The following is a 14,747-nucleotide window of genomic DNA, read 5'->3' as shown; positions in this document are numbered from 1 at the left end:
ATAATGTACATTTTTTATAGTGCCGTTTCATGACACTTATTAATGTCCTCAATTGGAGGATTATGTTTATTAATCCAAAATGGGATTAACATCCCCCTGCCTAATGTAGGTTCTATTCATAGAACCTGTTATTGAGGTCTAAAGACCTGGTCACCAAACTCATGTCGGTAGAAGTTCCTTCTGGATGGGAGCTTTTTGAGTGTGTGTCGGGATGCTGAGTGTGATCTCTAGAATCCTGTATCCACCATGTCTTCGAAAAAGATATGCATGTAGCCTAGAAGACATCGCATTTTATGGTAGTAAAGCATGATACCTCTGTCAGATGGCCCTTGGTTCATGTTGAACTTCAGGTGTTCTGCTTCATATCCATCATAGGGCTCCTTTGGTTGTTGGTCTATCAGCACCACCACTAATTTTAAAAATCTGATACTAGCCACAATTGCGGGGTCTAGAATTCTGCACCATGCCCTTATCCATGTAAGCATTTGCTATCTTTGCTCCTTAATGTTTGCAAATGTTGCTAGTAAGAAAATTGGGAAGTTGTAGCAAACATGTGAGTCGTGCCTTTTGGCTTCCTAAAATTCTAACGGTGTCCATCTTCTTTTAACTAGCATGTATAGAGGATCTACCCGTAGTGTTGGTGGCACGCCCATATACACTTGGTTGTATTTCGGAATTTCCAGGTACTCCTTCCGCCAGTTTGGTTGTATGCCAAAGTCTTCCAATGTGTGGGGTTCTCTTCATTGGTGACTATGGTGGCGTAGCCACCTCCTGTTTGCATAGGGTTTGCTTTCCTCCACCTTAGGAAACAGTAGCTGATCATGAATGTAACGATCCGTATCTCCAGTAGATCAACTAAATGAGGGTTTGCCAGCTTTGTGTGCCTTGCCACATTCGCCCATAATCTACCCTCTCTAGCCAATGGAAGTAGTTCTTCTAATTCTGGGTGTGGAGCGCGGAGAGGGTATGGCACATTGTGTTGTTTTGTTAGAGTGATTTTCGAGTAAGCTTCTGGCATGATTCGTCTTATGGCCTCAAATGGAATTATCTACATGAGGACTTTGAACATTAACTTTGGGTTCAAAAGAGGGTTCAAAAGAGGGTTGCCAGCATGAATGAAACCCTCATACTCTGCACATGACAAAGATTCCAATATAGTATCATCAGTAAATGCCTCAATATTATCTTACGGGATAGGATGTCGTACCTCTTGAGAGTGCCATGGTGGAGATGGGTGAGCTGCCATTATCTCCTCGAGAAGAGAGTGCTAGTGGGAAAATCTATCTCTAGAGAATTGAAAGATGAGAAAATGCAGTCAGCTTGAGATGTGTTAATAGGTGGCGTATTAGGATATGGATTAAGTAACTTACTAGCAACAGCTCTAGAATGTCATCTAGGGCAAACAGCTCTAATTTTTTGACACTGTTGTCCAAAATTTCTAAATTTTGGAGAACACGACACCAACTACGAAGGTTTGGCACTATAGGATGTAGAGGGTAGAAAAAGATGTCTTGGGGATTTGTTAATGCTGCTAAGTCTCCCCTCAAAATTCCCATTATTATGGTAGGATCAGCATCTCTTTCAGTATTTTGTTTAATTAATGTTAGTTATCCTAGGCCTATATCTTCAGATAGATTAATGTCATATTGAAGTAGAGAGAGTGTTAGTGTAGAGAAAATCAAGGTAAGAGTTTGAGGAGGCAAGGAGTTACTGGCAGAGCTGACCCAACTCGCAGGCATGCTCAAGGAGGAGGCAGAGATCATCGCTAGGCTCTAGCCGCTGACTTCTATCTTGTACCACCAGCCGACACTCTAACTCTTATAGGCGGGAGTCTGTGTTGCTAAGGAAGTTTGAAATTGTTGTTTCTCAGACCATCCTTGCAGCATTGTATTCTTCAAATCTTCTTGTTTGTTGTGTCTTCCTGGGCCCGCCTAGCCGTTGCTTCTCTTTCCTGAGCTTCGGTAATCTATTGGAGCCTTTGGGCAGCCTTTGAGTGTCATGTAGTTGTGGTGTAAGCTGTGTCACTGCCTCTTGGTGTGCCAACTCTTTTCTTTATGCTTTGACATGGCTTGCACTTATGGTTTCATTAAGTTCTCTAAGCTTTTCTGCATGGGCCTTGTTTTCTTGTTCCCTTTCGTGTTGTAAATGGGTTGCCCTTTCCTCCTCTACCTTTAGCTGTGCTGTTATCTTCTGGATTTGGCCTTGCAAATCTTTATCTTTGGCCGTGGCATTGGCTTGGAACTCCCATAAAAAATCTCAAAAAACTAAACATCACCATCTACACAAGATTGGGTTGAATCTCTGCCTCGTGCATGTAGCTTCGTCTCCAAGACATGACTATTTTGATGTGTATTAAAAACTTAGCCCTTGGAGCTAAAAATATTAACTCGTACAAAATTGGGCTTGCATTTCTCAAAAATAGAGTTGTTCACACATAAAGTGTGTAAAACTAATAACCTAGTTCGCATGCGCTAATATAAATAGCGTTGCGTCCAAGTGCAAGGCGGATAAAATAATATGTAAAAATAATGGCGCATTGCAAACAAATTAATCATTGTGGTCACAACACCATCAAAAACACCATCGGGCATCTAATTAGTATCCTGTGTATACGACCATCATCACAATGCACATGTGCTCTATATCACCTACATCTCTCTTTCACATACTCACAAAGATAATCATGTCAACACCACACGAAGTTGTGAATAAATTGAATTACACACGTAGATAGTGCTGCACAAAGCTGTAAATATAAATCACATACTAATAATGATTTAGGCCCAATCGTACACCTGACGACTATGGTGTTTGATACAGTATGACCCACAACACTTAGTTCGGACCCACTCTTGCATATGCCAGACGTTCAAAAATAACAAAATCACCCATGAACCATACACATGACACACTGACTTCTCGAGCATCCCCAATGGTCGTGAAGGGTAGTGCGCTAACACATATCTTCCAATAAAACTCAACATAGTTGTTCTCTATAGTGTTTTTTTATCTTTTTTTATCATGTTGTTAAGAAAAATCTCGTGTCTATGGTTTCTTAAGGGCTTGCTAATTGTGTTGAATTCTCACATCTTATTTTTACATAAAATAAATAAAGTATATACCACCTCATTTTATATTGTTACACTTTGTGTGTGCATCCATCTTCAGAGCAATCTTGTTACATTTTCAAAATGGTCAATTGAAGTTAATATATCTTGTAGTGGTAATCTGTGAAATGGTTATGTCAAACTTTGTTAACCATTTCAATTATTTAAACCTTGATTTGAAAGCAATAAGAAAACAACACAATTTAGGTGGCTCATTTCATAGGCGATTGTTATGATTGTGAGCAAAATTTAATCATTTAGACAAATTTTGGGTGACTTTAGCTGTGCCTAAGGAATGTGAGGTGAATGCAGTGGAAAAGAATTCCTCAAAGTTTAGCCTTGAAGTTCAAACCGCTCTCAAGAAAACACGAGTCGATAGATTTGTTTAATATGAATCCCCCATATTACGTTTTGAACTTAATCGAGTAAAATTCAAATTTGACCATAGACGGCATAGCCCCTGGATTGGTGCCTCTACTCATTTCACATTCCCCACCGCCCACTAGTTGGGGATTCCTTCATTATTGCCGAAGGGAACTTGCTTGCCATGCTTGGCTTCTCTCGATAACGACCGACTGGTACCTGGCCTATAAAAGCCTTCCATCAGCCTGAGGCATCGGCAGTCTCAACACACCCTCCGGTTTCTCTTCTCTTTCCCCACACCTTGTTGTAATTGAAATCGCCTTCTCAACTTATTGTTTTTTTTAATCATAAAAGAGGGCAAATACAAGCTCCTCCTCATCTCGGCGTTCCAAGTTCAAGACACTGTTTCCAGGCACCGCTGAGTCCAGTTGCAGAAGAGAGAGAGCACAGCCCTGCTGGCTTTATTTTATGTATTATTCTTAATATTCTTTATTAAGATTTACTACCATTTCTGGCCACTTGGGCTGTGTTCTCTCTGTTCTGCAGCTGGTGTAAGCGATTTTCATTACTGCAACTTGCTCTCTCAGTTTGCATTCCAAATTGCGCAAGTTGCCTGCAGGCGGTTTCTTGCAGTGTTAAAGGTATGATGTACCTGCGCAGCAGTGCAAGGTGCGTGCAAGGCATGGTGTACCTCTTGCCGTGCATGCACTGCCTTACCCCGTGTCTCTCAATTTCTCTTGTTCTTGAGTTGCAACCTATGCCTTACCTTGTGCCTTCATTTTTTACTTGCTCTTGCGTGAGACTAGGCTTGAGATTTCAGCCGTTGTGTTATAATTATTTCCAAAGCCTGATAGATCTTAGGTGCGTCTGCAGGGTTTCCATTATGCGACGCAGAGAGATCGTTCAAATACGCCCTAATTAGGTTTTTTGGGGGTAATTTTGTAGTTTGGGTAATTTTCACAGCTCCTTTTGGTAGGGTTTTGTGCATTTTTGTGAGGGAAACCGTACTTGAAGGATGGCGGTAATTTTGCTCCTTCTGGGTTTTCCTAATTTGTTCTCCTGTACTTATTATTTCGGTACGAGTGCAGAAAGTTGTTACCATACTGGACTGGCAAAGGAAAAATAATGACTTAATGAAGAAGCTAGAGTTTGCTTTGCAAATTTTGACAGGTTTTCAGCTTGTTCCTTCGCTTATAATAAATAAATCCGACATATTTACTCTATTCGTTTTTCTCGTGTACTCTCTTTTGCAGCTTTCTTGAAGAAGAAGAAGAGTTTCGGAGGGTTTCTGCAGAGCGTACCTTGGACGCCTTGTGACCCGTGATGATGCTACATGGATGTACTGTCCAGGTTTGAGAATTCTCTCAACTCACTGAATTCAGCTCAAATTGTTTAAAGCCCTCTCTCTTTTTTCATTAAAGAAACAGTTGCGTTATGTCTAGGGCCTTTCTCGAAGAATGCATTAAACACCTCTACCTCACATAAGACTCTGCCTCTCCACTTTACATATTGAGGGGTACGGGCTAAATCTCGGTGGTGCTGCTCTAGTGTCTTTTAATTGTGTTAAAAGGGGTCTATATGCGTTCGGGACCTAGATATTGACTCTTTTCTTTTTCTTCTTCTTTTGCTCATCATTTCAACCGTGTATAGTCATATATGTTGGGTTAGGATAGATTTAAACCTTTTTTGTGAGATTGCTTTCTACCCCAAATCTTGGGCAATGGGCATTTATTGTGTTTCCATTTGGAATTGATCTAAATTCCTTTTGGTATCTCCTTCAAGCATTTTTCCAGGGAGGTGAAATTATCCTACTACCTACCATGGCTTAGTTGGCCCTTCACCTTCAAATAAATGGTAGATACTCACCCAGACAAATGGTATATGAAGATCCATTCATTAATGTGGACTTATCTTATGCATAAGCTTGCACATACTCATTGATGTCATGGGTGGAGATGTAGCACTTTGTCTACACAATGAGCGATGTAATCCATGATTTTTTGAACCTTTGTGAGGAGTCTTGTGGAGTTAAGATTGCCTGTTTATGTTTCACTCTATTGCTTATGTTCAATTTGGGGAATTACATGAACTCCCTTGTACCATTACACAAGATTTGAGGATAGCTAGCACAAGGTAACAAACTAATATAGCTACACAAGATCTGAGCATAGCTAGCACAAGGTTACAAAATAATAGTAGTAATCCAAGAAATAGCTTAGATGAAGCTTCATGTGAAGCATAGTATGTAAGGATTCATATTAGAAGAGATAGGAGCTCTAGTCTAAACAAGGATAACCTTCAAGGTTCCAACAAGCTTGTATTTGTCTACACATGGTGAGCCCTTCCTAACCCTTCCCTAAGCTCAAGCAAATAACTAAACTAATGTAATATTATTTAGATGATATAGATGTAAGTTAATTGGTTTATCATATTTCTTTCTTTCTTGAATTCATCTATAATAGAGTTTTTAAGCCTCATCTTTAGAGATCTAGCTTTTTACTCAAGTACAAGCATAAAGGTTTGTCTTTAATATCCTCGAGATCCTCTAAATTTACTCTAAACGGTTCAATAAAATTATTGTATGGGATCACCAAATTATGTAAGAAAGTAGGTTCATCATTAGGGATTATACCTATAAATATATACCTATATGTATATTTACATATATACACATATATATGTATATATGAGAAATGAGATGAAATGTCATATTAACGACTTCAAAGGCTAGAATGACCTATGAGACAAAAGTTACAACCAAAGGTCCTAATACGAGAGAGAGAGAGAGAGAGAGAGAGAGAGAGAGACTTCTACATAAAGGTTATTTAATAAAACTAAGAAGAAATATTCAGAGCTATTTTATAGGGAATTAATGTAGAAAATTTTCTTGGCTAGTGTGTATATTAACTTAGCTGTTGTATTTTTTTAAAAACCAAATTACCAATCCCTCCGTCTTTGATGAACTGATTCTTTCATTTCTACAACATGTAGTGTTTGAAATATATGTACTTTAACATATTCACATCGGTCTTTGTTCTCTTTTACCAAGTTTTGGTAGCTATGGAAGATATTGTATTGTCTCCCCTCACTTAGATTATTGTAATTAGAGACAATTGTGGAGGTTTTGGAATAAAGGATTGTTACTTCCCTTAGTGCTAGGCTTCATTATGGCTGAGTCTTCCCTGCACCTCCGGAGGTTTGACAGAAACTCAGTACGAAGGGCTTTGTGTAAATATATGCTCTTATGTGTGTGTGTGTGTGTGTGTGGAGTGTGTGTGTGAGAGCATATCTTGATATAGTGTTCTAAACCCACTATTGGGCGCACTGATGACGTTAGTGGGGATGGCATAGTATCTAGTCCATACTATGCATAGTGGAGTTGATAGTTATATAGTCTTGTGGGTTGACTACTATGAGTATATAATATGCACTTTCCTAAAAGGTGAATTTGGTCATGTTCTTGGATTCATCTAGGTATATATATAAAGGATTGTTAATTGGATCTCTTACAAGTTACTTGCTCCTTAAAAGTGTCTTAGGAAGGAGATTAGTATGCACGTAGCCTATTTATACCTAGCTAAGGTTGGGGCTACCTCGTGAAATTTGGGTGCATCTCATGGTTTCTGGCCATCTCTTGCACTGTGGAAGATACTAATGCACTCAACAGGCTAAGAAAACCTATTTATGTCCAACTAAGGTTGGGACTATGGGGTCAAATTTGGGTGCATCTCATGGTTTTTGGTCATCCCCACCCGTTGCACTATGGAAGGTGCAACTCAAAAGTGTTCCCTCACTCCCAACCCCACCCTCCTTGAAACGTAAGGAAGCCAAGTTAGTATGTGCACAGTAGACTAAGTGAACCTATTTATGCTTAGCTAAGGGTCCACCACAGTAGGCTAAGTAAACTTGTTTATGCTAGCGAAGGGTGGGCTTTGACCACCACCATTGCACCATGGAAGGTGCAATTCAAAGTGTGTCCTCCCACCTCCATGAAAATAAAGGAAGCTATCAACATGTCAATTAGTGAATGAATAAAAAACATGTGTTATTTCAGGGCCATCAATGTCCCCTTGTATTGAAGCATGTTGGTGTTATTGGACCACTCCCAATATTTGTACATGTTGGGTTGTACATCTATGGGAATTGCACTAGGAAAAGAAGCACACTCCATGAAAAGAAGTCACATGTGAATCAAGAAAGATAAACCATGATCACAAACCCTTAGGTAGCAAAATTACTCCTTTTTGAACTACAACTATGGGGAATGTAGTTTTTTTCCACTCAAATATTACCTTTTAATTCAACTTGAATAAAAAACATGTGTTATTTCAGGGCCATCAACGTCCCCTTGTATTGAAGCATGTAGGTGTTACTCGACCACTCCCAACATTTGTACATGTTGGGTTGTACATCTATGGGAATCACACTAGGAAAAGAAGCACACTCCATCAAAAGAAGTCACATGTGCATCAAGAAAGATAAACCGTGATCCCAAACCCTTAGGTTACAAAATTACTCCTTTTTGGACTACAATTATGGGGAATATAGTTTCTTTTTCACTCCAATATTACCTTTTGATTCAACTCGCATTATATTCCAAGTGACCCATCCTTTGTATCAATTTCATGTTACTAGCTTGGAAGAATGTCATCTTGGAAGTAAATGTTTACTAATTTCAAATTGGATGTTGATATCGATAAGGTCATCTCATTAAACATAGGGTTCATAATCTTGGTTACTTTTTCTACTTGATGAGTACCTTAGAGTTTAAAGTTTGGAGGATAGTGGTTACACATTATTTTTAAAATTCAGAACTAGAGAAAGGAAGAGATATGTAGAAAATAGGTATTAAATTGTGTATTGATACAATTTAAATGATACATACTTACAAATAAGACCAAAAATGTATTTGTAAATGCATGGGGATAATTTGAGGATAGAGTTACATAAGAATGTTGTGAAATCTATTACAAGTCTATCTTGAGTCAATTAGTCTTTACTCAAATAGGTGGTGTTACATAATTAGACCAGTGTGGATTAGTGGACTTAGCGACTAAGTAAAGGTTAGTGTGGGTTAGTGTGATGCCATGTGGGAGTTTATTTTGAGTGAATTTCTGGTCTTTACCGAAATAGGTAGTTATGTTCCAAAATAACTAGAGGTAGTGGCTAGCTAAGAGTAGTTGGATGTGCACTAGGAGCAGGAGTGTCCTTGGGCAGTGGTTTTTTTTTTTTTTGCAGTTCGAAGAAAGTTATTAAAATAACTAAAAGCAAAGAATTGCATGTGACCTTTTTTATTAGATTGGCTTTGTCCATATTAGCAAGTAGCTTTATTTACAAACTTTTTAATTTTACAATGGGAAAAGATCTAATTGATGACTCTTAGGTAAGATTGTTTGTAGTATGTGTAGAGGATAATTGGTTGGTTCTTGTTAGTGAATTTGTAGATTTCTCTAACTTGATTGCTTAAAGGTGAGCTTGTTTAGCAGTATATCTAGATGGTGATGGATTTGTAGTGGAGTTGAGCCAGGGAGAGCTCATTTGAAAGAGGTGAAGGAAATGTAAGCATTGGAGATCAAAGACCATCAATGATAATGTTTTGGATTTTGTCAATTATACACATTGAGAAGTTTCACTACATCTTTTTCCATTTTTTCAAAAAAGTTTTATCAATGTAGAAAAAAGACAAACTAGTCTAATCATGTGTAAACAAGAATATTAGTTTTCAAAAGAAAGAATAAGAGATTCATAGTATATAAAAATGGAAAATAGCCACATAAGAAAACCATGCATACGAAGAATTTCACCTATAAAATAGGCACATAAGAGCACCATAGTATACAAAAATTGAAAAGAGAAGAAAAGAAGAACCTACAACATGCTTATGGTGAACTTGCAGCCGTGCTTTAACCTACAAAATCCAAAGAATCAATGAAGGAAGAAGAGATTAGTACCAATAATGTGCGTGAGTACTCTTGCTTTTATTTGATATCAATTCATGCATTAAGAGTAAATTATTATGTACTTTTACACTAATCTACGGATAAGTTAGCTATTTATGGTGGCGTAGTTATTACTATGTAAGTAAGAGCTTGAGTTATTATGAGACATAGTGGTGTGGATGCACCACTAATGTTTTAGCTTGGACGAAGAGAGAAAACATGCTCATACCGTGCACATGGTGAGCATGTAGGTTAGTAGATCGGTGGATGTCGGTCGCAATTAGGAGGTGAGATAGCATGCATTTGGTTAAGGAGTAACCTTGGTTGTTTAGGGAGATTACTTTACATAAATAGGATTTCACAGAGAGGAAAGAGAGGAAAAAGTGTTATGGGTTACCACAATAGAGTCAAAACCAATTAAGCCTACAAGAAATACTAAAATTTACTGAGTTACTTTAATGAATAGTAATCAGAACACACTTGAAAATGGAAACAAAAATAAAAGCCAATATTGTGCCGAGCGCAGCCTTTCATATGTACTCCCATGCTCTCTACCCCTCCATGAGTATACGGAGATGTACGTGGATTAGAGAGCATAGAAGTGAACATAGAGAGTTGTGTTGTGAAGTCTTGAAGAGAGGAGGAGAGAGTGGGACTTTAGAGAGGGAGAGAGTTCTTCCTTATCAAAATGCATATGAAAGAAAATAAGAGAATGGAAAAAAGAATAGTGGTGAGGCAGTGTGAATAGAGGGAGAATGGATATAAGTGTCTAGTCTGAGAGAGTTTTTAAATTCTCCTCACAAGCTTTGTCAAAAATGTCGATGTGTGTTGTTTCTAGTGAGGCCTCAATCGGGTTTCATACATGTATCTTAATCAAGTCCAATAAGGCCTCAATTGGGTTCAATAGAGTCTAGCTAAGTCCTATTTAGGCTTAATTGAGCTTTACTTTAGTCCAAAATTGGAGCCTTAATAAAGTCCAATAAGGCCTCAATTGCGTTCAATAGAGTCTAATTCATTCCTATTTAGGCTCAATTGTGCTTTATTTTAGTCCAAAAGGTGAATTTGGGCATGTTCCTAGATTCATCTAGGTATATAAAATTGGAGCCTCAATTGGGTCCAATAGGAAAATTAAGTCTATTAGAACCAATTGAGTTCAAGTCCAATTGGGTCCATCCTGATTTAGGTGATTGATTCCATTTAGAGGATTATCTTGATGTAGGTAAATTCTCTTTGGACAACAAGCTACCTTACCTTCTTGATATATCTTGGTATAAGTGAATTCTCTTCAAATGATCATCTGACACGGGTTAATTCTTCCAAAGGACCATTGACCTTATCTTTATCATATATGTGATACCATTCAATTTTGAATGTAACATAAACCTATGCTACAAGTCTCCTTACAATAAGGATTACCATTTTTCTTTTACAATAGCGTAACAACATGAACATGACACATCTCAATAAAGAGCCAAACAAGTGAGCATCCTCTTTTAAATAGATAAATCTCTTCATAGTAGAATTGTTAAGCTTTTCATCCTTTCCTTCTTATACATCATCTTAAAGTCTTATCACATAATTTTTTTTTGAATTGAACTAAATTGGGCCAAATGAGACCCAATTAAACAACTTGAATTAGAGTCCAATTGGGTCAAATATAATCTTGATTTGGCCTAATTGGGCATTATGTGAACCTAATTTACCTTTTGTTATATCCCAAGAAGGGTGTTAATGGTGTCTCAAAGTAAAAGTTGAAGATTTGGTTTGGTAAATTGGAAGACCTATGTACAACGTGCATTTAAAGGGGGGGGGGAGGGGGAGGGGGGAGGGGGGTTGTACTTTTAGGAAGACCTATGTACAACGTGCATTTAAAGGGGTGCCCAAATTTTGACCTAATAAAATGACCCCTTTTTCTTTATAAACCTATGGGGTTTTTTTTTTCCAAAATGCCATTTAAAACCCCCTTATGTAAGTAGTTTTGTGTAAATTTTCTCAAACTCTTGGTTTTAAAACCCCCTCCTAATGATCACACGTAGTAGACTTACATATTTTTAAGTGAACCCCTCGAGGTCTTGAAGTGGAAGTAGAGGATCTAATTGGACCTTAGTTATGTTCCTTAATCCTAAACCATAAACGCCATGCCATAAATCCTAGTGTTGGATGGCCATAAAATTTATCGTGAATGAGTAATGAAGTCATGTAACGTTTATCCAAATGGCACAAGGTATCTTTATTGGTAGAGTTTAGGATGAAGCCTTGCAATAAGCCTCTCTATTATTTTCATTATACACCTTCCTATAAGCTTCACCCTTAGTCTTTTACAAGAATTGAAAGTGAATGCCTCCTACACAAGCTTGAGATGAATTTGACATTTTTTTGTCCTACATATGAATGTAATTAGAAGAACGATGTCTCAATGTCGTGCATCATTTGATGCAATAAGACGAATGACTTCTCAATGTCTTGCATCATATGAATGCTACATAGACATGCCAACGGTCTAAATACATATAGAATAATTTTTTATTTCCATTTATAGTGTGCTTAAAAATTTATTTAAGGTATTTTAAAACCAACTTTTAAAAATTGTAGTGTGCTTCAAAATTTATTTAAGGTATTTTAAAATTAACTTTTTGAATTCCATTTGTATTGCTTAAAATTTTATTTAAGGTATTTTAAAACTAAATTTTAAAAATTAGATGTTTTATTACAAAAAGTGTTGTTTATGTTCAATTTACCCTCTTTTTGAGGTACTCGATTGGATCCAATTTACCCTCAATTAGACTCTAATTGGATTCAATTGAGTTTGAGGGTAGTATCAATAGATTCCAAATACTATGAATATAAAAGTAAACCCTTGCACCAATCATAGACAAAACATAGAATAATAATCCACAAGGCCATTAGAGCTTACACTTGTGGGTGGAATGAACCAGCCAACCCTCATGAGTTGTTTATTATCTCGAGAGGACCCAAATTGAACATTGTTTGCTTTGGGTCAAACTAGAAATAGATTCTAGCACACAATACAAAGGGCCACTAAAGCTTGCAACAAGAGAAACTTCTTGTCTCAAGATAGGAACCAAATTGAACTTTATTCACTATGGGTCAAAACTAGTGCTTTTCCAACATTGGGCTTTTATTTTTACAAGAGTAACCTTTGATCAAAGTCTAAGGTGTTAAAAATAATAAACTCCTTGACCAGTAACTATATACAATGGGCCTAACCATATCAATTCGAAAATGATGCATGCATGTGCACTAAGCCAGAAATAATGTTGGCACCTAGACAAGAGTTCACGTTTAGTGTCCATCATCGCCATTCTTGTACTCATAGCCTATATTCATACAATCCATAACATTAGGTCACAATTAAATTGGAATCATTCAACTAAATAATTCTAGCATGTGGTAGCAATTAATTGGACTCACTCACAACCAATTATTATCATGTCAATACGTAATTGTTTGGAATCACTTGATAAGTCAACTCTCACACGTATGGTATAAGCACAAACACAACAATTTAAATCCACACAAGCTTATATTTATCATTAAGTAGTAAATAGAAACACCCATGATACTGAGCTAAATACAATGACGCAAGGCGTCTCCAGTGCACCATAGAGAGAGAGAGAGAGAGAGAGAGAGAGAGAGAGAGAGAGAGAGAGTACACATCGCATGTAACATTCCATCTTGCTTAGATTGTGGTTTGACTTGAGTTGCATGTCTTGCTGATATGAGCAGACAAGACCTGGATATTGATGGAAAAAACACTCGTGCATCTACGCATCTTCAATAGGATGGTTCTTGAAGGTCTGATGCTTGATATATACATTCCCTATTCTTGTGGTAGTATGCTAATGGTTTGCTAATGGTCAATGGTAGCATCTTCAATAAAATGGTTCTTGAAGATTTTAAGATGCTTGATATACTTCCCTATTCTAGTGGTATTCTTCTAATGGTCAATGATTGAATATAGAATAAATTATTCTTGTTCTCATTAAGAATCAAAGGAGGTTCTTCATATATTAGATGGGCAAGTAAAGGTCTAAGAAGATAGTGAAAGGAGTTATGACCAATGTGATTGCAAATCTAATCGATAAGTGAGGTTGTCAGGGGGTGCACTACTAAGAAACCTTATGTATCACGTGTGTTCAAGAAACCCCTTACCTGTGAATTTGTCATGAATAAAGTGACCCCTTTTTCTTTATGGACCTACGGGGTTTTTTTTTCAAAATTGATTAAAAAAACCCCCTTTTGTAAATATATTTCTATAAATTTACCTTTAAATTCTGAATTAAAAAACCCCTTCATTTGAACTCATGTTCTATACTTACATTTTTTAAGGTAAACCTCCCGAGGGCGAGGTTATTAATCTTTTTAATTATCTTGAATAGTCCATAAAACCTTGATGCCAATTTCACAATGAGAGGTTTCTCTACACTTTGTAAGTGTCTCTTTTCAATCCTGAAAAGTACACAGCCTGTCATCACCAGCCTAGACATATCCCAATATGAAAGGAGTTTGTTGGACTCTAGGATGCCCAAATATTCAGAAAGAAGAAGCATTGGGAATGGGGGATTATCTTGGAATACAAAGGATCACACTCCTAAAATTTAGGAGAGTTGCTATTTTTGGCTTGACTTCGATGGAAATTATGTTTGCGTCATTACGTCTGGAATTGAGCAGATACCAACAGTTGCCAAATTGCCTATGACAAATGGGCTACCAATTGGGATATTTTTAGAGAGAATGTTTATGAGAGAACCCATCTCTTAGATTGGGACATGTTGCAAGAAAGTGGATCAAAGTGAGACAAGTGGCCTCACACTTGTCATTACAACCTTCTCATGCCATTCGAGCTCATGGGAGGCCCAAATCTATAAATTGGAGCCCAAATCTATAAATTGGAGCTCTCTCTCTTCATTTGAAGAGACTCTCTTCTTGCTACACACTAGCCCCTCTACCACCATTATAGGCTGCCCTACTCTCTTTCTCTCTCTCTTGAAGTCTACCCATGAAAGAGGCATTCATCATGAAGAAATATTGAAGCCACTATACCCACTGTATCAACCACCCTACTTGCTGTACCAACCCTTATACTTACTATACTAGTCATTATACCTGTTGTACCAGCCATTATATCGATTGTACCAACCCTTGTACTTGCTATACCAACCACTGTACCTATCGTACCAACCATTGTACCTACTATGCCAGCCATTGTACATGTTGTACCGGCTGAGTGGAGGGCTATACCTACTGTTTCAGATTATATAGCTGTTGTACCTAGCTCTATTGGTGCTGCCTTGACTTGTTTTCGTTACCCATGGTG

General features: G+C 37.5%; 1 protein-coding gene across 1 annotated transcript; it reads left to right on the top strand.

Moving 5' to 3' along the window:
• Window positions 1-306: 306 nt before the first annotated feature.
• Window positions 307-6,271, top strand: LOC147623595 (uncharacterized). Its single transcript, XM_086820058.1, has 5 exons — window positions 307-350; window positions 4,017-4,111; window positions 4,344-4,420; window positions 4,559-4,640; window positions 4,724-6,271. Exons 1-5 carry the CDS (start codon window positions 307-309, stop codon window positions 4,792-4,794), a joined length of 369 nt encoding a protein of 122 aa, XP_086676184.1. The 3' UTR covers window positions 4,795-6,271.
• The last annotated feature ends 8,476 nt before the right edge of the window (window positions 6,272-14,747 follow it).

The sequence above is a fragment of the Cibotium barometz genome, chromosome 26 (genome assembly GCF_041138505.1).
Source record: "Cibotium barometz isolate CiBa-2024 chromosome 26, ASM4113850v1, whole genome shotgun sequence".
NCBI classification, from domain to species: Eukaryota; Viridiplantae; Streptophyta; class Polypodiopsida; order Cyatheales; family Cibotiaceae; genus Cibotium; species Cibotium barometz.
The sequence above is the reverse complement of the archived record's forward strand: the minus strand, read 5'-3'. Positions and strand labels throughout refer to the sequence as shown.

What these genes read in the sequence shown, in the direction of transcription:
- LOC147623595 (XM_086820058.1), top strand. Translation starts at nt 307, where the DNA reads ATGATACCTCTGTCAGATGGCCCTTGGTTCATGTTGAACTTCAG. An exon ending in TGGTTCATGTTGAACTTCAG is followed by an intron (nt 351 to 4,016) that starts GTGTTCTGCTTC and finishes TCTGTTCTGCAG; the next exon opens with CTGGTGTAAGCGATTTTCAT. An exon ending in GGTTTCTTGCAGTGTTAAAG is followed by an intron (nt 4,112 to 4,343) that starts GTATGATGTACC and finishes GTGCGTCTGCAG; the next exon opens with GGTTTCCATTATGCGACGCA.